General features: G+C 52.1%; 9 protein-coding genes across 9 annotated transcripts; 5 read left to right on the forward strand and 4 right to left on the reverse strand.

Moving 5' to 3' along the window:
• Positions 1–1,689: 1,689 nt before the first annotated feature.
• On the forward strand, positions 1,690–2,492 carry V2A60_002877 (protein CGI121; the record flags this gene model as incomplete). Its single annotated transcript, XM_083254221.1, has 2 exons — positions 1,690–1,842; positions 2,175–2,492. The coding sequence occupies 2 exons, from the start codon at positions 1,690–1,692 to the stop codon at positions 2,490–2,492; spliced, it is 471 nt and encodes a 156-aa protein (XP_083110347.1).
• Positions 2,493–2,764: 272 nt separating this feature from the next.
• On the reverse strand, positions 2,765–4,267 carry V2A60_002878 (FAD-linked oxidoreductase-like protein; the record flags this gene model as incomplete). The annotated part of the gene is made up of 1 exon (XM_083254222.1): positions 2,765–4,267. The coding sequence occupies one exon, from the start codon at positions 4,265–4,267 to the stop codon at positions 2,765–2,767; it is 1,503 nt and encodes a 500-aa protein (XP_083110348.1).
• A 3,761-nt stretch (positions 4,268–8,028) lies between these two features.
• Positions 8,029–8,879, reverse strand: V2A60_002879 (uncharacterized protein; the record flags this gene model as incomplete). Its single annotated transcript, XM_083254223.1, has 2 exons — positions 8,029–8,180; positions 8,462–8,879. 2 exons carry the CDS (start codon positions 8,877–8,879, stop codon positions 8,029–8,031), a joined length of 570 nt encoding a protein of 189 aa, XP_083110349.1.
• A 640-nt stretch (positions 8,880–9,519) lies between these two features.
• V2A60_002880 (uncharacterized protein) lies at positions 9,520–10,019 on the forward strand (the record flags this gene model as incomplete). Its single annotated transcript, XM_083254224.1, has 2 exons — positions 9,520–9,522; positions 9,576–10,019. 2 exons carry the CDS (start codon positions 9,520–9,522, stop codon positions 10,017–10,019), a joined length of 447 nt encoding a protein of 148 aa, XP_083110350.1.
• A 1,164-nt stretch (positions 10,020–11,183) lies between these two features.
• Positions 11,184–12,947, forward strand: V2A60_002881 (uncharacterized protein; the record flags this gene model as incomplete). The annotated part of the gene is made up of 1 exon (XM_083254225.1): positions 11,184–12,947. The coding sequence occupies one exon, from the start codon at positions 11,184–11,186 to the stop codon at positions 12,945–12,947; it is 1,764 nt and encodes a 587-aa protein (XP_083110351.1).
• A 1,089-nt stretch (positions 12,948–14,036) lies between these two features.
• Positions 14,037–14,619, forward strand: V2A60_002882 (uncharacterized protein; the record flags this gene model as incomplete). The annotated part of the gene is made up of 2 exons (XM_083254226.1): positions 14,037–14,101; positions 14,526–14,619. The coding sequence occupies 2 exons, from the start codon at positions 14,037–14,039 to the stop codon at positions 14,617–14,619; spliced, it is 159 nt and encodes a 52-aa protein (XP_083110352.1).
• A 1,095-nt stretch (positions 14,620–15,714) lies between these two features.
• V2A60_002883 (protein translocase subunit TIM50) lies at positions 15,715–17,410 on the reverse strand (the record flags this gene model as incomplete). The annotated part of the gene is made up of 2 exons (XM_083254227.1): positions 15,715–16,350; positions 16,415–17,410. 2 exons carry the CDS (start codon positions 17,408–17,410, stop codon positions 15,715–15,717), a joined length of 1,632 nt encoding a protein of 543 aa, XP_083110353.1.
• Positions 17,411–18,423: 1,013 nt separating this feature from the next.
• Positions 18,424–19,377, forward strand: V2A60_002884 (uncharacterized protein; the record flags this gene model as incomplete). Its single annotated transcript, XM_083254228.1, has 1 exon — positions 18,424–19,377. The coding sequence occupies one exon, from the start codon at positions 18,424–18,426 to the stop codon at positions 19,375–19,377; it is 954 nt and encodes a 317-aa protein (XP_083110354.1).
• A 293-nt stretch (positions 19,378–19,670) lies between these two features.
• On the reverse strand, positions 19,671–20,920 carry V2A60_002885 (Vta1 like-domain-containing protein; the record flags this gene model as incomplete). Its single annotated transcript, XM_083254229.1, has 2 exons — positions 19,671–20,475; positions 20,589–20,920. 2 exons carry the CDS (start codon positions 20,918–20,920, stop codon positions 19,671–19,673), a joined length of 1,137 nt encoding a protein of 378 aa, XP_083110355.1.
• Positions 20,921–23,793: the final 2,873 nt, after the last annotated feature.

Raw genomic sequence — 23,793 nt, forward strand, 5'->3', positions numbered from 1 at the left:
GGATATACAGAGTCCCCAGAATCTACCGCATTCCCTGCGCTCTTCTGCTAGACTCACATTCTTTCCCACGTTCATATGCAACATGCCATGGTCCCATGCTAATTTGGTTCCTGAGATTCAGCCTTGTTCGCACGTGGTGGTGGGTAAGGGTTGAAACCAAACCGCACGGCCAGACCGCTTGTACAAATCAATCGTTGACGACATCGACCTTGTGAAGGGTCACTTTGAGTTTCTTGCTGGGCCATGACATCTACATTTCAATGGCGATGTTTGCCTGGCTGCCTATTTAGTGCGCGTTCTAGTACAGATACTTTCATTTCGCACCAGAGTACTATCAGAAAACTTGTAGATGGTTCCAGGAGCCCTTGCAATACGTCGACCCAGCAACCTACTCAGCCAATCAAGATAGTCTGGCCTATCATGTATCGACCTCAAAGCTCAATTTTCAAGACCAAAATGCCTCATCTCGCCATGCCCGATATCGATACGCCTTGTCAAGTAGTCATAGACTATCCCCCAAGACGCTACACGCAAATGATTTTCATCAAAAAAGCGAACGAAACCAAACTTAGGGTTATGACTGTATCTCTGGGCAGAGCTATCATATTCAGTGACTAGGAGTGCCTCATGTATACGCTTTTCTACCATTGAGAACACCCATTTATCGGGGGAAGAGGTGGGAGGCAATGCTTCAAAGGATCTTGCCAAGGCTATCTCGTACAGCTAAGGACAAGTATAGTTATTTTCTCGAACCCTTTTGGTATTTCATTTCTCCTTTTGGCTTCAGTACCGGCAATTCTGGTTTCAGCAATCAGTTTCAAGGACGGTGCACCAGAGCCCTGTCTACGTGCTAAGTCTTGCTTGAGGCATGTACCAACTAACGAGCGCTATTAAACCAATGTTGCGATTTTCTCTCTTTTCAACTTTGCAAAGTGAATATATATACACCGCAACGTGATAGAATCGCGCCAGGGGCCGCTCAGTGCAAACTGGGAGGTGCGCACACTGTGCTTTGATCTCAGCAGTCAGAACGGCTGCCGCCTGACAGGCTCGGTGCGAGGAAGATGCTGCCTATTAACGCAGGATTGTTTATCCTGTCCTACTAGGCACTCGATTTATGCGGAGCTTGCGGCATAATCCCCTGTTTGCAAGATCCACTGTTGTTGTGGCTGCCGCTGCTCTTTTATTCAGGTTATTTGACCATATGAGCTCAGCTACTACCGGGCAAACTACTAATAATCGGCATCCCAGGCCCTTGAAGAACTCAAGGAACATAGCACGGTAGTATAGTGGATTGCTAGATGATGGCGCGCGTCTTCTCAAGCTCAACTTGGAATAGAAAATAGTCCGCCTTCTATCCTCTTATTGACTAAAAAATACTCCTGCTTCTTTCTCAACTACGTGATAATAAGTGTATCAGGGCCAGCCTAGCTTATGAGTTTGCTGGTCACGTACTCACGCCTACCTCAGTATACTGGCTCGAGGACCCTCTCCCCCCACTTGTAGAGCCCCGCGGACTGTTGGAGCAAGCATAGGTACTAACTCAGTAGAGGAGAGAGATTTTGCCCCTCATCACCGTATCGATACCTGGACTTTTTACTGAATACAAGTCTCCTCGAGCGCCACGCCACCAGCGTTCCAACTACATTAAAGCCAGCTTTGCATCAGCTAGCAGGAAACTCTCTCATTATGGAACTAGAAGTCGTCAAGCTCGAGCATCTGCCCGACAACTATCACATTCACATTGCCTTGTTTCGCGATGTGAAAAACGCCGCATTCCTGCACGAGCAGCTTCTGGCGCGCAACACCGACTTTGAATACGCCTTTGTTGATGCCTCCGTTGTACGAAGTCGCCTCTTCTCCCACTCCCCCGCTCTCTCTCTCTCGCTACATGAGTGATTTTTTTTTCCCCTTTGTAGCCTCATCTCGTATCACGGCTGACCTTGTCCCTTTTCCGTGACAGGTTGTGTCGAGAATACAGCTTCTCTCTGCACTCTTCAAAGCTACGCATGCGGCTGTAAATGGCGCACTGCAAACGCCAAACGTCCACTCCGAAACAGTCGCGTCTCTGAGCCCATCTAAAAATGTGAGGAAGCCGCGCCTTTTATTGATAAATTTCTTGCCTTCGTCAAGCCCCACCGTCCCATGGCGGCTACTAACGCGCGGCACAACAGATTGCGGATGCCTATCGCCGCTTCGGCATCTCTCCCACCACCAAAGACCTCGTTGTCGCTAAAATCACATTCCCTACGGAGGCACAGCCGCAGCCGGCCACCACTGAATCAATAGCCAAGCACCTGCTAGAAAATGTCCAAGGCAGCCATCTGAGTGTCACAGACGAAAATATTGCGGCCTGCACAGACATGACCAAGGTTCGGAAATATTACAAACTCAACGGCATAAACTGGTTGGATGCTTTGCAGAACACTCAAGCCCAGAAACAGCAAATAGAAGGGCTGGTCATCGGATCCATGGCCTTGAGAGGAGTATAGGAAAACTAGAGGCTTCACAGGCACTAGTAGCAGCGGGACAAGTAATTATTATTTCTTTCTTTATTCATCATTCGTATCTTTGGATATATGTGGGCTAATCTCTATCTATTTTCCTTTCCAGATATTTCCTGATAGCCATCCAAACTCCGGAAAAATATGGTGGAGGCAAACCCCCCCAAAAAAATCAACGCTATGATATGCGGCACTAGACATTAATGCGCAGAGTATATGCAAATTAGACAAAGAAAATTCAGCGTCCCCTGTGGTATCATTTAAGCAAGACCGACAGCAGTCTTGCAGCGGCGAACAAGCTCAGCCCACATGGCGTCACGACCGCTGCGGGTCCGGCCGACGGCGTCCTTGTTCTCGTTGGCGCGTCGTAGCAGGTACTTCATGCACTCGCCAGTGGTTCCCCAGACGAGGTATTTGAATACGGGGAGATCAGAGGCCTTGTTGGCATGGCCAGCCTCGACAAGCTCGCAGCTGACCTCGTCAGCCATACCCTGAAGCTGAGCAAAGGCAATGCCAGACTTGGCAGCACCAGCATCGCAAATAGCACGGGCACGGCGAACAGATTCGGCGTTATGGGTGGCCAGAACGACGTGAGCGTTGGGGAATGCACCCTTGCCATCGACCATGGGACCCCACTGGCGGGTGAGGACACTGGCAGCAATACCGTTGTAGCAGGCATCGGTGCCCTGCTGAGTCTCCCAGAAGCAGTGACGGGGGTCAGATCCAAGGTAAGCACCACGAACCAGCTTCACACCGAGACTGAACCCACCTTCCTTGGCCTCGGCCAGGTGGCGAGAGATGACGGCAGGGGTCTTCTTCTTGTATGCCTGATAGGTGCCATAGACGGTAGCGGTCTCGGGAGAGATGTTGTACTTGCGGGCAAAGGTCATGGTCCAGTTGTCGATTCCATCCTGGAGAGCATCCTGCTCGGCATCGAAGAGAAGACGAACACCACGCTGCTGGGCAAGGGCACAGATGGCGTCAATGGACTTGCACAGGTAAGGGGAAGGCTCGCCGTTCTTGGAAAGCTGGTAGAGGGCGAGACGGCCAGCGCCGGTGAACTTGAGAGCGACGTAGTCACCTGGTTCAGCGAGAGCAACGGTCTCGAGGGTACCGTGTGCCCAGGGCTCAATCTCGTTGGCGATATCGGCAGCAGTCTCCTTGCCTTGATCCTCAGCGGCAGCGGCAGCGGCCTGGTCCTGGGTCAGCACAACCTCCTTGGCGTAGCCGAGAATGACGCCGCTGAAGCCAATGTTCTTGAGGCGGGCGATGGTTGCCCGAACCTCGGCAGGATTCTCGCCAGCACAGAACTGGGCGTAAAAGGTTTTCTTGAGGAAGAAGCGAAGGAGAGGGTTCTTGTCGGGATTGAGGATGGGGTTGTGGGTGTTGGCGAGGAGAGACATGATGCGGAGCGAAGGAGGGAGAAGGATGGGAGAAGAAGAGACGACGGTGGTGAGAAGAGAGCGGACAATCATGCTCATGGGCAGGACCGAGAGAGGAGCGCTCTTGGGCTCGGAGCTGGGTGGTTGAGTGGTAGGGTCGACAGTGGGCAACTCAGCAACGGTGTTGGTGCGTCGGTCTGAGGAGCTGATGGCCAAGCTCTCGGATTTGTGAATAGAACGGCGCTGGGTAGCAGCCGGGAAGCGGCTCTTGTCATTGAAGCCAACGCATGACGGGGACAAGACTCGGATGGAAGAGGCGATGGCAGGGAGAGCCCGGTGCACGGGCAGGTGGACAAGCCCGCGTGCAGGGGCGGAAGTCATTGCACTCTTTTTAATCTGTGATTGGGGTTGAAGAGGGATTCGTTTGAGTTGGTAATTGGACTCTAGCGAGCACCTTTTTCAGGTTGGTGGGTGGTGGGTGGAAGAGTTGTTCGGGGTGCTTTGGTCACGGAAGGGTGGTCCGAAGGGCGAACTGGAAGGGTTGTCAACGGTGTATGGGTTGTTGGTGGCGGTTAGGAAAACGTCGGTGGCGAAATGGAGCAGTGAGATGAGATCTTAGCTCAGGCACGACTGGATTTAGAGTATCGATGAAGAATGGAAAAGAAAAAAAGAAGGAGGGACGGGAACAAGGTGGGAGGAGGAGGGCCAACTGTTTCTTATATTATTCGGTTGTGGTGTACGACTCACGATAGTCCGGGGGGGTGTGCTTGGGTGTGCTTGGGTGTGCTTGGGTGGGTTGTGGGTGGTGGTGGTCCCAAGTCGCAGGCGCCGACTAAGAGCGAGCGCGAACGAGGCGCGGACGGGCGACCCGGCCGGAGAAGACGGACATTATTGCCCCATTATCGGCCCAGCGAAAACAGACATCGTGACCACCAACACTGGAGGATTCCTGATTTTTTTTTTCTTGGAGGTCTCCACGACTCCGGGATGACCAACGACTCGGCATTACACATTACAAAAACGAAAGCTCCAGAATACTGCACGCCACCCTTATCGTTGAGCCACGCCGTCGAACGTTTTGTGCATGCATTTCTTTTAACCAACAACGCCCGGCCCACGCTCAAGGTGCACACACTCACAACAACAGCACAAGTGATAAGAAGCACGAGCCCTCGTCAGTGAATGAGAAAGAACGATACCCTGGTCAGTCACTCCGCAGGATGATTCAAAAACAGAGCCAATCTCGGGGTTTGTGACGCTCCCAAAAAAAAAAAAAAAAAAGTATAGCCAACCATGTCATGCCATGTCGTCTCTCCCCAGGTTCCGATAACGCCGCGTGGCCCAGTCCGCGGCCAAGGATGTGATGCTCCCCGGATAGGAGGGGAGTAATATGTGTCAGAAGAACGGCAGGCCAAACCTGGGTCCGCGCCCGTGGATAAGCTTTCCTATTCTCGACCGACGAGCCAAGAAAAAAAAATGGTAGGGGCAGGGGGGTGTGAGATTGATTTACAACTGAACGTACGGAGTACTGAGTAGTCCACGTAGTAGAAAGGGGGGGCGTGTGGAGTGACCGGGCGGGCTAGAAGACGCCTGGAACGCCCGGGGGCAATGCATCACATGGACTTTCGTTTTTTTTCCTCTCTCTCTTTAACAAACTGGTGTTGCCCTCTGCGGCTATGGGCTTGGTGGTTTGTAATTAGAATTGTCCCAATGGGTTTGTCTTTTCTTATTTTTTGTTATAAAAGAGTCACACCACCACCCTTTTACAGAAGAAGTACTACACATATAGTTAGGGGGGGGAAAAGAAAGAAAGAAGAGGCAATCGACTCCCCCCCGCAGAATGATTCTCAACATCCCCCTTCTATGTATGAGGGCCAATGAAATTCATTGCTTTGACACTTTTGAATTGTATTGCGGCAAGGACATTCCTGGCTAGCTGGCCGTCCCGCGTGTAACCGTCGCAATGGGTCTCCGAAGCACGTCCGGGAAGCCTCCTCTTTCCCTTTTTTTTCTTTTTTCTTTTTTTAAACATCCATCTCCTTGGCTTGCATAAGGCTTGTATGCGTCGCTGGAACACGTCCGATACGGTGTTTTCGGGGCCCCCATGCCGCGTCCGAGACGGTGGGCTCTTGGCGGTGGCTGGCAGTCCCTCTCTCCCTCTCAGTCTCTCTCTCTCTCTTATCAAATAACTGGGAGATAACAACCCACGGTCACTGGGGGGCACAGGCCGCAGTATCTCACGCTTCGAGTCTCTCTTTTGATTTTCTTTCCTTGGCAGAGAACGTGCGTGTGCCTCGTCTCGATAACATCTTGTTTTTTTTTCTTGTTTTGGTTTTGCTGCCCCCGGCCTCCTTTCCGCCCCCCGCCCCCCACCCCCCTTCTCTCTTCCACCGACCGATGAATTGGGAACCGCAGAGTGAAAGAGAGAGTTGAGCTCTCCCTCAATGAGCTTGAGGAGGACTGGGGAAAACAATCCCAATTGTGTAGCCCGAGTGAACGCTCGCACAATGATGGGCGCAAAGCAAACAATGTCAGCAGCCCAGTTTTGTTGTCTTCAACCCCATCCCGTCCCTTCGCATCACTTCGATTCGTTGATTTCGTAAGCCAGCCAGCGGCTCAGATGGGGGGGGGAGTTAACCTGCCCGTGTAACTATCGGCAGATGGCTGGCTTGCCCATCTCGCATCTACTGTCTCATTTTCCCCAACCCATGAAAAAAAGCGGCCACCAAGCACACACACACCCGTGTCGCTGTCGTTACATTACGCCCCCCCTCCTGGCTCTCTCTACTCAGAAGCCTTCTTTTCCCCCCTTGTTCTGCCTTTTACAGATTACACACGGCAGCTTCCCCTCCAAACAAAATCACTGTCTCACTGTCTCGCGGTCTCGCATCATGGACCTAGCCCGGCGGTAAAGCACGCTCCTGTGTTACTTGCCACGGGGCAGGTGATAGGCTGAGAGCTTGACAAGATTAAGAAAAATGTTAAGCTTAGTACAGATTAGGGGACCGAGAAACGTACTGATAAGCAACGCTCAAAACAGTCTGGCATCCGCTTTCACCTTTTTTTTTGTTCCCTTCTCTCGAGGTGCTGGGGATTGTCTCTGAATCTCATTTTCTTGGGTGCAAGCCACTCGCGCTGCCCCCCAGCATCTTCCGTTAGTTACGGCTTTGATTACGCGTTAGTAATTCCAATGCTGGCATTCACTAGCCCCCCAAACGTAATCATCGTGAACCACCTCCCAAAATCAGCTACGCCTCTGTGCTCTGGACTCTTGGAGAACTTGTGCTGGCGGGTCACCCTGCCGTCTGTCGCATCATTCGTGTTACCTAAAGAGCCTTTGGAAAAAAAGCCCTGCTACGTGTTCACAATTGTCCAGGGCAGACCGACGGCTCCCAATTCCGATAGCATGCGGGGGCACTTCCGGCGGGCCTAGGGCGTATCTTCGCAATCTCAGCTCTTCATGAGCCAAGACGGTCGAAAAGAGCGGCAGAAGACAAAAAAAAATCTGCATGTCAAATATTCTTCAAGAAACCATCGCTTACAATACATTCTAATCTGGGCAAAGGGCAGAAAATGCTATCAAAGGGAAGGAAATATGGAGCGTCACTTCTGAAAAACAATAGGTGTCTAGGGCAAGCATGTGTCGCCCTAGAAATTTTGGTGCTGAAAACAGGGCGCGGTGTCCTCGTACGACACCCATCGCAGAAAAAAACAAACTATCGTGAAGTCCGGCTTTGGAGTTTAGGTCTTTTGCCTTTGCTTTCCGGCGTCCTGGGCCAGGTGACTTGAAAGTGGAGGCCGCTAAGCGGACCGAGTATGCAGCAGGTGCCAAAACTCATCCGCTTTGGGCATTTTGTGCGCCGATGTAGGCGATGGGGATCTCGGATGAGGGGCGCCGGTAGGCCCTTGCAGAAACACCCCCCCTCCCCGACTGCCTGCCAGCCCGACCCTGCCGGACCCTCAGCTGAGCTAGGCCTTGGCCCTGCTTGCTTGTGGTTGGCTGCGTGCCTGTCGGACCACGGTCGGCGCACCAGCCTTTGTCGGAACCGTAACTCGGAGCCCTCTCGGATGACCGTCTGTGGGGCGCTGTCGGAAGACTTGCCCGACACTGCCACACACCCTTCGTTCCAAGCCCACCTGTTTTACGCAGGGGACAACCGACGTCGGATAGCCTCGACGTAACCAACCGGACGGCCACGAGCCAGCGCCGACACATCCTGCACCCCCCCGTACACAATTCCAAACAACAGCCCGTATCGTGCGGTGCGCGCTGCTGCTGACAGCGAGAATCGATCTAAAGGCAAACCACATCGTGTTAGCTAAACCTGTCTTTCCAATTGCGTCACTTTAACATCACCATCTTAGACGTATCGGCCGAAATATGTACCCTCCCCTCCTCTCACACACAAACGCGACGCAGATGTTTATCGCCACCCATATGAAAAGAAAAATGAGATGTCATTGCAACAGGGAAAATAGTGGTGACGTGGTGGCCAGGCATCTCGAGATGAGATGTGGGGAAAAAGAGGGAGGCCACAGATATGACCGACGACCAACAATCTGAGAAGCACTTACGTGTCAATGAGAACATGCCTGCCACCGACACTGTTGCCACTATTGTCGATAGCATGTCGCTGCTTCCGCGCAGGCGATCAACCGTCGTCTCCAAGCTGAGTGCCGCGAAACTCCAGAACCCCGTCTTGGCCCCCATTCGGAATCCTTCGCGGATACCACCTTGCATCGCATGATAGTTCTTCGACTTGTGGTAAAAGTACCAACCCGTGGTTGTGTCTGGCATCTTGTGAGCGTGCTCCGCGCGGAACCGTAGCTGAGCCATCTGTCCTCCCTGAAATCCTCCCAGCATAAAGCCAATCATGGTCGACGCTAGAGATCCGAGCAGCAGTCGTGTTGGTGCAAGCATGGAGAGGCGCATTGCGTCCGAAGACGCAGGCAACAGCTCTGGGGGTGGTTTCGCTGCCGTTTCCGTTGCCATCGCTGCCTGCACTAATTGCCCATCTCGGGAAAGCGATGCGAAAGCATCGCTCCTTGTCGCTCTATCGGTTGCCATCAATTCGTGTGCTCTCGTCTGTTGATCATAATGTGTCTGACTAGTGAGCAATGCTGCCGGTCCTTGGCTCCCAACACGTCCGATTGTAGCAGTGCAGAGCGGTATCGGAGTTGTGTCTCGAATGTCTTCGCCTCCTGCGCTCAGTAACCTTGATTGCAAGCTTCTTGGCTGGAAACCCTGCACAGACACTGTATCAGTATGACGGCCAGTCAGCTCATCTCTAGGCGAGGCCCCGGTATCACAAAAAATCTATCCCTGCTTGAACAAGGGTGTTGCTGTTACGCAAGGTCGACCTTGTTTCGTAAGACTTTATGTCGGCTGTGCAAGGCCAATTGTTACGTTGCTTTGGTTCGTAGTCGTTGAAATGACCTCCCAGGATTTTGCCTAGCATGAGGGAGCTTCGCGCGGAAGCACGTGATTTCGTGTCATCGATTAACGCGGGCCAAGGGCTTAACGCAGCATGCAAAGCCTCTGAGGCGTGTGCTCACAGTATCAGTGTTCAATAGGTTGCGAAACCAGCCCTTCTGAACCCATAAAATATCTCCCTTTCCTAATCTTGCGTAAAATGGTAAGTAGAGATCATCCCTTTGCCAGTGCGCACGCCTTTTCACAGGATGGCAGGCTCCCGCTAATGTGGCAGGCAAAAAAAAGGCCGCGGTAGATGAATCGCACCTGTCAGTGCGCTTCAGACACGGAGTTCATACAATCTACCTCTTTATCAAATCGCAGGCTCCATTTTCTGACATCAGTAATGAACTTGCCGATATTCTACATGATCGCTATCCAGAGGGGCTCACGACCGCTCTCGAGCCGCCCACGATTACGGAGATCCCCGCAAAGCCCAAATTTGTCTACGGCGTTTTAAATAAGCACGACGATCCCTCCCATGGTTGGAAACGTATCAATGTTGGCTCGGATGAGGATTTCACGCCCACCAAATGCGGTCTGAAGCACAACAGTCTCGTTGCTTTCATGCTACGAGACGACAGCGACGACCCGGATGACGTCGTCTTTCGGGTGGAGTGGCCAACTGAGGATGAGGAATTATACGAGCAAGAGTCATAGCATCACCTGAGCCCAACAGGGTAGAGGAAGAAAAATGTCCAAACAAGAATTTTTAAGACAAAATCCGTCGAGATTTCCCTGTGCCGCGGAACAGCCTCCGATTACGGCTCAACGGTGGCGTGTCTGACGTTGGCCAGGTTTGGTCTGTTGGTCACCTGCCAGCACAGCCTTGGTCAGCCATGCATTTGCCAACTCGCCGTAATAGGATATTGCAACCTAAAATCTGGATATTTCAGGTGCCTGCTCCGAACACTCTCCCTTACAAAATTTACGGACTCACTCTGATGTCATTTGCATTTTTGCTATTCTTGGCGGATAATGCGGCCTCTCCAGGGAAAGGCTACACTTTCTCTTTGCGACTCTCTCCGACTCTCTCTATGCGTGACAATAGCAATTACCTTCATGCCGTATTATTTCACATACTCGCTTCTGGTGGGATCCAGTCCCGGGTAGTTCTGCTGTAGGGACCTTGAAAGTCACTCGCTACCAATCGCGTGTACTATCGGATTCGCTGGGGGTGTGTTGTGTTAGGTATGCTACGAGCCGTCTTGCAGGGTCATTTCTGATGACACGGAATAATAATGAGACCCCGGTTCACAAGCATGTTTCCTGATGGAGTTCAAAAGGCCATGCTTCACAACCATGGCTAATTTGCCCCTATCTACTCAGGTATAGAGGAGAAACTCCGAGAGGATACAATATTGGTACAGGGTAAATCCAAACTGTGCCCGATTTTGAAACGTTGCGTGACGATTGGCGCGTGACATGCATGCACTGGTCCAAGGCCGGCTGAGACCCAGTCTTTCCTTTCTACGGCAAGACACAACTTCATAACAGCTTAATGAAGGTAGAAAAAAAAAGACGACTGTTCGATAGGACGAGCGATACTTTCGCGAGGAATATATTCGCTGAGATGTAAAGCAGCACGCACAGCTTAAAGTTTGTCGCAGGACCTAAGTTGCGTTTCATGACTAAGCTGAAATACGGCAATCGATAGCGGCGATGCCCTCACATGCCAGCCCCTATCCCTTGATATTTGTATAGTTATCAGTATTGCTCCACCGCCAGCTCGACACTTTCTTTAACGGCCGACCCCTTCCACTTCTCCAAATAGGCCAGCTGTGCTGACCATATCTTTGCTCATTCATACATGCAGCCGGCTACATGTTGGTCGCGTCGAGGTTGCGCAGTGGCCTGGGCCTGCTGGTGCCGTTGACGCTAGCTTGTTCGATTTATCTATACCTTTACCCATTCTTCGGGCAGTGCGCATTTCCACTACCGTCTCGCAATGCCACCGAAGCATTCGAGGACATAAAGAAGCTACATTGGCCCTTTGCTGATAGTCAATCCTTGTCCGACGTCCCTTCGAAGCAAGCACCCTTTCGGCTGCTTGCGCTCGGCGATCCCCAGCTCGAAGGAGACACTTCCGTTCCCCTCGCATACGCTGGATTCATGCCACATGTTCCTCTCCTGTTCAAGCAACTGACCTTTCAGACATGGCACCAATCTCTCAAAGAGCGGATTCGATGGTCCATGCACGACCTAGTCGACATCTTTTTCGACGATATCCCCAACATTTTCGAATCTGCGCGCAAGGTCTTCGACCTTTTCGGCAATGATTTCTATCTCGCACACATTTATAGAACCCTGAAATGGTGGACACAACCGACACACGTCAGCGTCTTGGGTGACCTCCTTGGGAGTCAATGGATTGAGGATGACGAATTCGAAAGACGAGGCCGCCGTTTCTGGAACAGGACGTTCAATGGCGGAGAGCGCGTCCCGGACGATGTCGCCGTGTTTCCGGACCAGCAGTATAACCTCACTGGATTCCTCAATGGGTCGCCGGAGGAAGATATTTGGAAGAAGCGCATCATCAACGTCGCAGGCAACCATGACATCGGTTACGCTGGAGACTTGACGGAAGAGCGCCTCGAGAGATTTGAGCGCGTATTCGGCAAGGCAAACTACGAACTGCGATTCGAGCTTCCTGTGACTGACCCCGACCATAATGCAAGCATCATCAACGAAGAAACGAACCCAGACTCGAAGCGATTAGCGCCCGAGCTACGGATCGTCGTCTTAAACGATATGAACCTGGACACACCCGCCAAATCTGTACCACTACAGGACGAAACTTACAAGTTTATTAACGCAGTCATTGGAACAGCAGCTGCAGTCGAGTTCGAAGGACATTTCACCCTCATTCTCACCCACATCCCGATGTACAAGCCTGCTGGCATATGCGTTGATGCCCCATTCTTCGACTTTCACAGCCAAGCTGATGGCGGCGGGCTAAAAGAGCAATACTTGCTGAGCGATGATGCCAGCAAGGGCTTGCTAGAAGGCATATTCGGTGTTAGCGGAGACACGAATGCCCCGGCCAACGGCTTGGGACGTCGAGGCTTGGTCATGAATGGACATGACCATGAGGGCTGTGACACGTATCATTTCATGAATCAGACCAATGGAACCAACTCTTTTGAGAGATCATGGGAAAGCGTTCGGTGGAGCGATGCTAAGATGATGGATTACCCCTCGCGCGCTGGCCTGCCAGGTCGTCGAGAAATCACGGTGCGCAGTATGATGGGTGATTTCGGTGGCAATGCCGGCCTCTTGAGCATGTGGTTCAACTTTGACACTTGGGAGTGGGAGTACGAATATATTGACTGCCCTCTTGGAACACAACACCTCTGGTGGCTCACTCACTTCCTAATTTTCGGAACTCTGGCCTTCGTCATCGCCTACATGGCGGTCGTCATCATGGACGCAGCTGGTCTCGATGTGGATGGCTACTATGTCATCACAGAGAAGTTGGTGTGGAAACGGATTCTTGCTTTTTGGGCAGAGGCAACGGCGAAATTGCGGCACAAGCCTGTGAATGATAATAAGGCACAAGGGAAGAGTAAACAAGTGTCGAGCCAATGAAGTTGATTGGAAAATTGCATATTCCCTTAGCACATAGAATTTATAAAGAAACATCATTATTCGGCCTCCGCCGGTATTCGACGAATTCTTCCCAAACAGAAGCCTTATTTAGGCGAACAAACCAGAGAGTTTCCAAATGCATGTGGCAATAGGCTGAGCGTGCTGTACTTGAAACTGACTTGACAAATATTTGCCATCGTATTGGCATCTTGGGCAAACTCGGTTCGGCTTTGGCAGTCGTAGGCTCCTGGCATCCCATACAACCGATGAAAAGTGGCATTGAACGTTACGAGAGTATATAGTGCAGGTTTGCACAATATCGATTATCGAAGTGGCACTTGACGACGCCAGAGAAAAACAGAAAATAGATTCCAGGTCTTCAACTAGTTCCAAGATTTTGATTGCGTGGTTCTTCTGCCATGTGACGACAACAGCTTGTTCGACATTTCAGCGGATGAGCATCGTTACCCTTGCACCATGAAATTCAACACAAGGATTCGGATAGAAGAGGAAGCTGCGCAGTACCTATCATTCGATAGCCAATTTCTGCCACCAGTAGACTGGGTAAGCAACTTTCGCAATTGACCAAGTGTCACGCGAGCAAGGAGTTGCTGCAGTCCCCAGTCGAGTGCCACATGCTTGGTGCGGATCTTTACTTCCCACGCGGCCGCGTTTGTTTCTGCTTGCTTTTGTTGAGCTACCCGATGAATATTATCAACGCTAGAGTAGGAGAGAACTAGCCCACGCAGCTTTATGGCTGTTATTCGACACTGTCATAACCCTTTCGAGCGACATGGAGGAAGGCGTTCTACAGCCGACGATAGACACTGCAGGTGCAAGCCAAACCCACGTGTTACTTGCAAGGAAGTAATTATATAAACAACCCTTGTTAGCAATTTTCCTGCCTCTGCATTGAAATACAAGCAATATACGGAAACATTGTTCTGAAGCAGACAGCGCGCTCCTGGCTTCACGATAGAACATATTGCGGAACATCCTACCACATACTCACATCCCTACTTCACCTTTAAAATGTATCGATATCCGCTATCTATCCTGGGACAAGTACTGGTATGCCTTCATGCCGCTATGGCTGCAGAATTTGGCCAGCTCGCCGTCAAATGGTGTCTCGATCACCCTGCAGCAGAGGCTGGGTAAGTTAACTGCCTCAACAGACCCAGGGACGATATGTGCTGACGCATGTCCCCCAACCTACAGATATGTGCAATGTATCAGCAAGATTGTTTGCAAAGCAGCTGGCCAGCCAGGCTGGACTGATCCTGACTCTGTGGCATGCGTGTCTTACGGCGAATGTGACTGCTCTAGATTCAAAAGCCAAGACAGCAATGAGTATGCGATGAGTAAATTAAACTTGAGTCACGAGTCTGATGGCTTACCACTTATTCAGATATTTCCAGTGCATTTCAAACTCAAAATGTGCTGCTTGTACGTCATCCGACGCAACGCCAACGTCCTCGATTTACGGATTTGAGACTCTCGTTCCAGGCACCTACACGCTGACAGTGGATGGGACTATCAAGACTGTTGTTGTGCCATCGCCAACCGCCACAATAACAGACTTTACTACAGTTACGCAGATGTCGACCCTGACAGTGACTATCACGAGAGAACCGGCAACAAGGACGACACTCGTATGGACCCCTACGCCTAAGACTACCACCTCAGTTCTCGCCACACAGACAACTCCATATCCGACTGGGAGTACAGCTCCCAGCCCAACAGCCCCTCCGAACTGCCCGCCGTACTGCGATTGCGAGCCCAAGTACGGGGACCCTGATGCGTAAGTAGGTGATATTGATCCACAAGATAGTTGCTCACCCTCAATAGGTATGAAGGCTGCCTTCAACAGCCAGAGTGTGCTGGTTGCGGAGTTCCATTCCCACCGTTGCCTGACCCCGTTTCCGAGCCTACTTCGTGTCAAATTTCGACCGCCGTATCATCCGTGAAGCCAACTCCGTCATGTGCCGCTTCGTGTGATTGCTCAAAGATCAGAGACAAGAGCAGCGATGCGTATGTAGTCAGATAGCAACAAAGACACCAAGGCTAATCAAGCATACAGGTACTTCCAATGTATTACGAACCCCAACTGTGAGCGCTGTCTGGTTGGAGGTAGACAAGTTGGCAAGCGAGACTATCGGAAGTAAATGGCAATAATTCCATTTCGGGACACCAAGTCACAGATATGGGCGCATATGCCTAAACAGCTGTCTTGAACAATCATTTCTTAATACACCTATAGTATACAATGACATCTGCACCTCGTACATTGATGTTTTTTTTTCTTTTCGCCACGTGTTCAACGTGGCCCTCACTTCGTCGGCAGAAGGTGCCCAACATGAAGAAACCAAAAAAAATGCTGAATCTATATCTAGGACATATCCTGCCCTGTCATGCAACCACGGGTGATACTAAGACACTGCTGGTGTTGCGGCACAGCCAGCTCTTCCCCCCCTTTTTCTTTCTAGTTGGCGTTGATGTATGGTTTGTGGTCCTAATAAAATTACAAAAAAAGCGGCGTTATGTTTTTGTTTGGTGATGACCGCGACAGTAGTGGAAAAAATAAGGAGAATCGGAGTTTGTCGTTGGATTATTTTCGGCCATTCGATAGCGCACGATACACAATCAATGATCCGTTTTGTATCGTCAGGAACTCCTCGATAAGAGAGGCAAAAGATGGAGAGTAGAGAAGTATTTCACTCCTCTTCTTCTTCATCTATGTTCCAGTTTTCCCTCTTTCTTCTTTCTTTTATTTCTTGGCATCAGAGGCGGCGGCAGCAGCGGCGGCATCCGCAGGCTTGGCCACGCCAAACCAGCCGCCAAAGGAGCCCATCATGTTGCTCATGGCCTCCTGCTGGGCCTTTTCCATCATCTCCTTTTCTTCCTGGAGCCACTTCTCGCCGTTTTCGCGAATATTTTGCGCCATGAATTCGTAGTTGCGCTGACCGCGCTCACGCGCAATATCTTGAAGCATCTTGCCCTGGGCAAAGGCCTCGCTGGCGCTCTGCTCGCCCTCGGCCTGCATCATGCTCATGTTGCTCGACTTGAGGCCGAGCATGTTGCCAAGGGCACCCATACCAGAGACCTTGGGCTTGCGGTCCGACTTGTTGCGCTTCTCGAACTCGCGGCGCATGAGAGCCTCGCGGCGCGCAAACTCGATGGGAATGTCCTTGCCCTCAAAGGACTTGATGACGCGGCGGACGTCGTCGTACTCCATGGTGTGGATGTACTCGAGGAAGGGGATCAGGTTGACGAGACCGCGGTCAGAAGAGTCACCCTTCCAGGGAGGAATGACGATGGCGTTTTCGGGCTGCTTGCGCACGAGCTTGGGGTCTGTGTCGATCATGATGACCTTGGAAAGGTCGCGGTTAAGGTACGACAGGTCCTGGATGACAGCGTGTGAGCAAATTGCGATTTTGAGTCGTAGAGCGCGGATAGTGAGCACATACCTTTACGATCTCGCCGTCTTCAAACTTGGTGGCCTCGCGGTAGAGTCTCCACATGACAATGTGATGAGGGTCCAGTTTCTGCAACACGTTTTCGGCCATGACACTAGAAGCCGTGGTGAAGAGAACAAGCTCGTAGTACTGGGAGAGGTAGAGGAGGAAGTAGTCGAGGCCGGGACGCTTGGCGACTCGCCACCCATACTCGCGTGACCATTCGCTATGAACGAGGAGCTCGTCCAAACTCAAGCACAAGGTGTATGGGCGCGCAAAGTATGGCTGAGGGTCTGGCAGCAGCTTGTCAAAGGCAGGCTCTTGGTAGTATGTGACGGATTCAGTCGTGCGGGCTTTGACTCTGTTCCACCATAGCCCGATGCCCCAGCCATTCGGTGCATCAGGGTGGCGTTCGGCATCGATCGAATCCTCCCAGTTGCGGCCCATATAGACTAGGGTGGAAGTGCCTCCAATGGCGGCGAGAACGAGTGCGAATCGTGTATATTTTCGGCGATTGAGCTGATGAGTGGATTCGTACGAATCATACGGGTCACGCCTTTCGCGGGAGGTTGAGCTTTCTTCTTGTTCGATTGTCTGCAGGTACGACGAGGGTTTCTGGCCGGCCTTCTCGGCCATTTCCTGCGCAAACGTCGAGGGGATGCCTTGCGTCAGGTCGGGGAGCTTGTGGAAGGGTATTTGCTCAGGTTCGTTGGCGGAGTCGGCCTCGGCAGAAGCATCCTTGGACTGCTGCTGCTGCTGAGATGACGCTTCGGCCGACTTGTGTGATGAAGGAGCTTCCTCGCCTGCAGCAGGGCCATTCTTTGCGCCTGGAGCGGCGGCATCCTTGGATTTGGAGTCGGCCTTGTTGCTATTCTTCTGCGAGTAAGGTCTGGCGAGAAGCGCCGATGGGCCAAACGAAGCCGGGCGGATGCGCAAGCTGGGGGCAACGGCCTGTCGGGCGACACTGGCCATGCGCACACGGGGCGCCAGGACGAGCCTTGACAGCATGTTGCGAGGTGTGTTTCAAATCAATTGCGACACGGCGCGGCGGCGAGACCTGAAGCAAGGAAAATCTGTTACGCCTTCACACCAGCTGCCGTGGGGAAGGCTTCCTTGAATTCTGATGGACTGGATGAGATCGTCTAAGAGATAAAAACTCGGGACAGGCGTTGAAGCTAGCCTGCGTGCCTCCTTGCCCACCAAAAATTTCCAGGCTGACCTCATCCAGTGGAACGATATGGCATGGCGCCACCCACAGTGAGAGACTGATGGTTTTGGTGTCCGGAAATTTCGTTTTGCCGAAACCCGAGTGACGGTGACGTACCGAGATATAGGCCTGCTACAATTACTGTAGTGAGCACCTAACCTTATAGCGGCAAGCTGCCCTGTATTTTGTACCTTTCAGCGCTGCGATAACTGCTTCACGTGGCGGCCGCAGGGGATCGTTCTGCGCTGGTTCGCCTATAGATCACCACCCGAAAGGGCTCCGTTCGTGTGTTCGGCTCCCTCTGTCACCGACTGCACGCCGCTCCTCCCCCTCACATCAACGGCAAGAGACATCCTTCACGATTTCGGCCTGCCTTCATTCCTCGTGTTTTACGCTTCTTCTTCTTCTTTGCCGTTGCCCCCCTGCTCTCGTTACCGTTCTCCAGCCCCTCTCGTTATCTGTTCCATCCGGCGCAATGGCGGCCTGCTTCGCAGTTTAGAGGGTGGTCCCTGGCTGGCCCTCGTCTGCGACATCGTCATGGCACCACCCTCTGCGCAGCAATCTAGTTCCAGAGCGATTACCTGCTGACCAGACACTGTCGCCCCTGATTTTGATAAAATCTCCCATTAGTGCAGCCGCACAAGATTCTCATACGGCCACCGAAGCTCTGCGAGTCGCAAACTCTTCCAACGACACACCCCGGAGATACCAAATTTGCCACCCATTCGTTCTACGATACCAGCACAAAACCACACCACCCACAATTGCACATAAGCGCGCCCCCTGCAAGCAGTCTTAATTCCGATTTCCAGCCATGCCTCGAAAGGCTGCGAGGCGCTCCTCTACAACCCAGAGGAGTAGCCAATGGAGACAGACGCACACGTCGGCGGAGTCGGGCAATGCCAACCCGTCGTTCGCATCGGGCTCTGCTACGGAGACGGAAGAGGTGACTGCCTCCATTGCCTCATTAACGCTCGATACACCCCTACGCACATTTCAGAAGCGAAAGCTGAAGCCTCCCGAGAAGGCATTTCCGCTTTTGTTGCTACCGTCGGAACTACGGATCAAGATCTATGAATACTTTTTTGCCGATATTACCGAAGTTCTAGACTTGACGCGAGAAAACCACAAGCGTATTCACAAAAGGCTGGGTCTGATGCGGACATGCAGGCTCATCAGCAACGAAGCGACGCACTTTCTCTACAGTACTCGAACGTTCCGACTGTTTCCCACGACGCCCGGCCGTTACTTCAAGACGAAGAAGCCTCTGCTGGCCCGCCTTTCCGCCAGACAGCGACGATGTCTCACCAAGATTGAGATGCGCCTCGGGCCGGGTTGGAGCGCGCCACCTGCGGGATGGGTTGTGAATGCTGCTCTTGGCTTACAGGACTGCATCAACGTCCATACTCTAGTGGTCTATGTCGAGGTAGACCCAAGCGACAACATCTTCAACAACTTTCGCCGCGCGGATGGGTTCTACGAAGAATTCAGCCGCAAACTTTTGGCAAACACCCTGAAAGGTCTGCCATCTGTTCAGACCATCGAATTCGACGCATACGAGAGTGTGCAGAAGAGGGGTGCAATGATGCGATCCCTCTTCAGCATCGCCACCGAGTCAGATAGAGTCATCACTTGGGGCCCCGATCGTGGCTGGTTTGGCGCACCCGAGGATGAGGAGCCCCCTACGAAGAATGGCGTCCCGAATCGATACCTGGAAAGCATTCCCATTACCGGATTCACAGCACAAAGCTTTGTTGCTGTTGCATGATTTCTTTTTCAATTCCGACTGCTTCACCTTGTGTGTTGTTGGAACCTACTCCGGTGAGATCAGCTATATTAGAAGCTCAATTCGTAATGATTTTCACGCCCAAGTACATGATTTCCCGGCCTCTCCCAATGCTTTAGGAACATTATAGCGCGCACTTCCTTGTTAGGACAAGAGGACTTCTTCATTCTCAGATATAGAGATAATTACTCATCGGCTAGTATTATCAATAATCAATCTCGTTGCACTCCATCGTCGTTGAATCTGTAACACGCGACCCGGCTGTTATCTTCTTGTTACTGAGCACCCAACATGGCTAATGCGTTTCGCAATTCCTTCACCGCAGTTGGGACATCATCAAAATTCAGGGCCGAAATCGCCCACTTTGCGTGCTTCTGGGCCTGGTTGAGGTCTTTGTGGTGTATGTTTGACGCGGGCGCATATGCCGCAGGAGCCGGCACCGTGTTAGGAGCTGGACTGCGGGCCGCGACGGCAGCTGGTACGGGGGCTTCCGGCGGAGGCATCGCTGGTGTAGGCGTCTCTCTGGGCTGAAGGGTAAGAGGCTCGGGCGGGGGTATATGCTCGGGAGTTATCTTGGTCGGTATCTGGGGTGAAGGCTGAGGGGGCACTTGTGACCCCGAGGAGGGTGGTACTACGGTAGGCGGTGTTGGCTGTAGGTTTGCTGCTGATTGAGGGGGTGGCGTGTTGATCGGGGAAGGGACAAACGGAGGCTCTGGCTCCGGTGCTGCCGCGGCAAAGCCGCCCGCGTCTGGAGCCGGAGCGGTCGTTGGAGGGACCGAGGGCATGGGCTCGCCCGCATCGGGGACCTCCTCCAAAGAGACTGGCCGTGCAGATGGCTGAAGACTTGACGTATCCTGCGTTGCAGGGTCGAGCTCGAGCCCGGCCGGGTCCTCCGGTTCGGCTTCGGGGGCCTTGGGGTTCGACTCGTTTGGGTCGGCACCCTGGCGGATGGCCTTGAGGATGCGCGCGGCGTTCCACTTGGCGAATTTGATCTTTTGCAGCGTTTCGGCCTCGGGAACGCCCCATTCGCGGGTCAGGTCGAAAAAGGTGGCGGCGGCGTCAAAGGTGTCTGCTGTTTGTCTGGCAAGCGACGCGCCCGTTAGCTTCTCTGCTTCTCCTGCTGCCCTGCTGCGGGGGACGGAGGCTCTCGTCAAAAAAAGCCAGCGCGGTCCTTTTGTGGCCCAAATACCTACCTTGTCACTTTGTTGGCGCGCATGGTCCTCTCCGCGCGCTCAAACGTCTCCTGCGCAAACATCTCCACGTATGCTTGCCCCGCCGTGTTGTCGGTGATGGCATCATCGTCTGCGCGCTCGGCCTTGGTCGACTCGAGCCGCTCGATCAGCACGCGGGTAAAGTTGAAGCAGTCGTCGTCGGTCGTGTGCAGGCTCTTGCCGACAATCTGGTTCACGGCGTGGTACTCGCACCAGTAGGCAATGGCCGGCTTGACGGCGCGGAGCTGGTTGGCACGGTTGATGAACCGGCTGATCTCGGGGATCTTGAGGGCGGCGGGGAGAGGCTCGGCCATGGTGGCGCTGCGACGGCTTTACTGCGTACCCTCCCCTGGACTCGGAAATTGAATTATAGGATATTTTTTTTTCTTTTGCCGTGTCAAGGTTTGTTGGTGCTGGTGATGCCGTCCAGCTTCTCGGAAATGGAGCTTGAAGCTGTAGCCTGCCAATTCCTTGGCGGGACAGTGAGGGGCTGACGTCAAAGGCCATCACGTGGGAGAATCGGATGCTTGCGGCAGGCAGCCACTTAGAGCAGCATTAAAATAGCTTGTCCATGTTTGATAGCTTGATGGTTTCATGGGAATTGGTCAATAAGAAAACATGATTTTCGATATGACTTGGTCTGTTATCGCGAGACTTGGTTCTGTGTGCGGAGCTCACAGGTGCAGATTGAAAAATCACTAACTGCGGACAGGTTTCGCTGACAATCAACTGGGCTAGAAATTAAGGTGAAACCTGGCCCTTGAATTCGCTCGTATCAACAGGTGGAGAAAAATCAAGAAGCAGAGAAGGGAATGCAATCAAAATTATGAAGCTCAATTGCTGTGCTGTCAAGGCCTTTGACAACAGCAAGCCGGCACTACCCTACACTAGTCGACGTAGAGACCGCCCGGCTCAACGAACAAGAGAGGTATGATGCCGTTCAACTACTAATGTCTGTTCCTAGAACATGTTTTTCATACCTAAGCTACAAGCAGGGCAGAACGGCAGACAAATATGGGTTGTGAACTTCCTTGCGGTCGGGTCATGGCGGGAGTGATGTACAACACTGTTCACAAGCAAGACACCGTAACAAGTTGTCTCACCATGCTGACGCTTCGAGGAGATGCCGAGTCACTCACACGTTGCATTTTCCAGACTACCCCCTCGGCACCTCCGATGGCACGAGCAGAGCCAACCAATTTGTCCATATATCGAGTATCAATCAGTCAAGGCAGTGCTGAATATGCGACACGAGTCCAAACTCTTCTGTCCGAGTGTCTCACTGTTGTGATAGGATCATCATGGTTGTGATAGCTTTTGATGTGTCACCTGTCTATTAATCACCGAGTCATTGCCTAATACGGATTATATTCCAGTCTTCCGTCCCGTTCACCAGTTGATCTCATGCAATTTGAGCTGATGTGAGCTACTTAGGCGGCATAAGAGAGTAACCAAGTGCACACTCACAAGCTTGAGCCTCATCCATCTAAACTCGAGCCACATGCTATCAAATGTAGCCTTACTTGGGTGCTCAAAATCTTGTCAAACGGCAGCAGGGCAATACTGGTAAGCACCGCTTCACTGTCCTTGGAGGAAAAGCGGCGCCTTCATTTCGCTGGCTAGGAGAATAAGCATCAAGCTGCAGCAGATAGACTCCAGCGAGCACGCCACAGCTGAGACGAAAAGCGGTTCCTATTCGAGTGGCGGAGACTGAAGTCTTCCAACACATCCTAGTCCTCTGGTGTAATATCTGCAGGTGCAATATAAGGACAATTCGTATTAGAGGGTAGTGGCTTACAGTAGCGCCCATTTATTGAATGCAGCGAGAGGTTGGCAAACACACACACACACACACACACACACACACACACACAAAAAGGAGATTCTGGGAAATTCTAGATTAAAAACCAGTATGATGGCCGGTGAGATCCTCGACTGAAGAAAACCTGCCTGCCACGTTGAAATTCTTGCCGCCCAGACGATTCTGACGGCGCCGCCTCGAAGCTAGGATGCGCGCTCTCGGCTGCTGCTTTGTGAACCTCCCAGACCATGCATCTGTTTAACAGGGGCATTTGCATTAGTCTTCTGCACGGGAGATGGCGAAATTAATAGCGCCGAGCCTCGCCTTGGTTGCCGCAGGTAAAACCGGACGTGCCTTCCAGAAAGGAAAGGCATCTTGTTGCATTTGGCACGGAGTTGATCACTTCTGGCAACATCTCTTGGTGTACCCTCGACCTGCTCTAGAACTAGGGGGCGCCAGGGCCACAACGTTTAGGGGATTTCAAAAGCTTGCACGTAGCAAATAATATAATACCCGGCAGTCATGGACACTCATCATTCTAGACCGCTTGAAGTCTTGTTGACGACTGCTCGCTGCCAGGCGTAGCGCGTCGAAGTTGGCGGCAAAGTTTCGAAATCTCCAACATATACAGCTTTGTTGGCATGCCTAGTCTAGGTACAGATTCCACTCTGACCAGTTTGCTGGTACTTGCGCCTAGTAGAGTCACCAAGTGGAACAGGACAAGCCATTCTTATTACCCTGAGAAACACGGGGAAACACAGGGATTACAAGGCCATTTCTCCTAATGTCTCTCTCCTCGGAATACTATGCCATTGATCCTTGATTTTGGTTCATTTCCTTGCGTCGTAATGAGGAAAAAAAAAAAACCCCTCAAAATTCATCAAATAACTAGGTGTTGAATCAAGGGACGGCGGATCGATCGAACCTGTCCCAAATCCATACCTCATGTTCTTCCGCTCACGGTGGCGCTCTACACAGTAACCGAGTTCTATTTCAGCCACAATTTCTGCATTAATTCTCCTCTTTGCAACATGTGCTTTGACCTTGAATGCAGAAGATCATCAAGACGGGAGGGGCGCTGATATCGCCCACACAAACCGGGATGGAGCTTGAGCAAGGCACGAGTTGCAGAATAAAGACTTGAACGTAATTTCCACATTCTGGCGTTCCCACACATAATTGGGTAGCGAAGGATGCACACCCCCTCCTATTTCTCCTTCTTCCCCGCATGTTGGTTAGATGAGGAGCCCCCTCTGACTGACATTTCATCTCCACACAATTGGCCGTTGCAGGCTCCAATGACAGTCAACTCGGATGATTGGGCCGGCCTTGCAGGTGGATGTTTCCCCAGCAAAAATTCCCCTTTCTCTCTCTCTCTCCAGTTGT

The sequence above is a fragment of the Cordyceps javanica genome, chromosome 2 (genome assembly GCF_051103115.1).
Source record: "Cordyceps javanica chromosome 2, complete sequence".
NCBI lineage: Eukaryota > Fungi > Ascomycota > Sordariomycetes > Hypocreales > Cordycipitaceae > Cordyceps > Cordyceps javanica.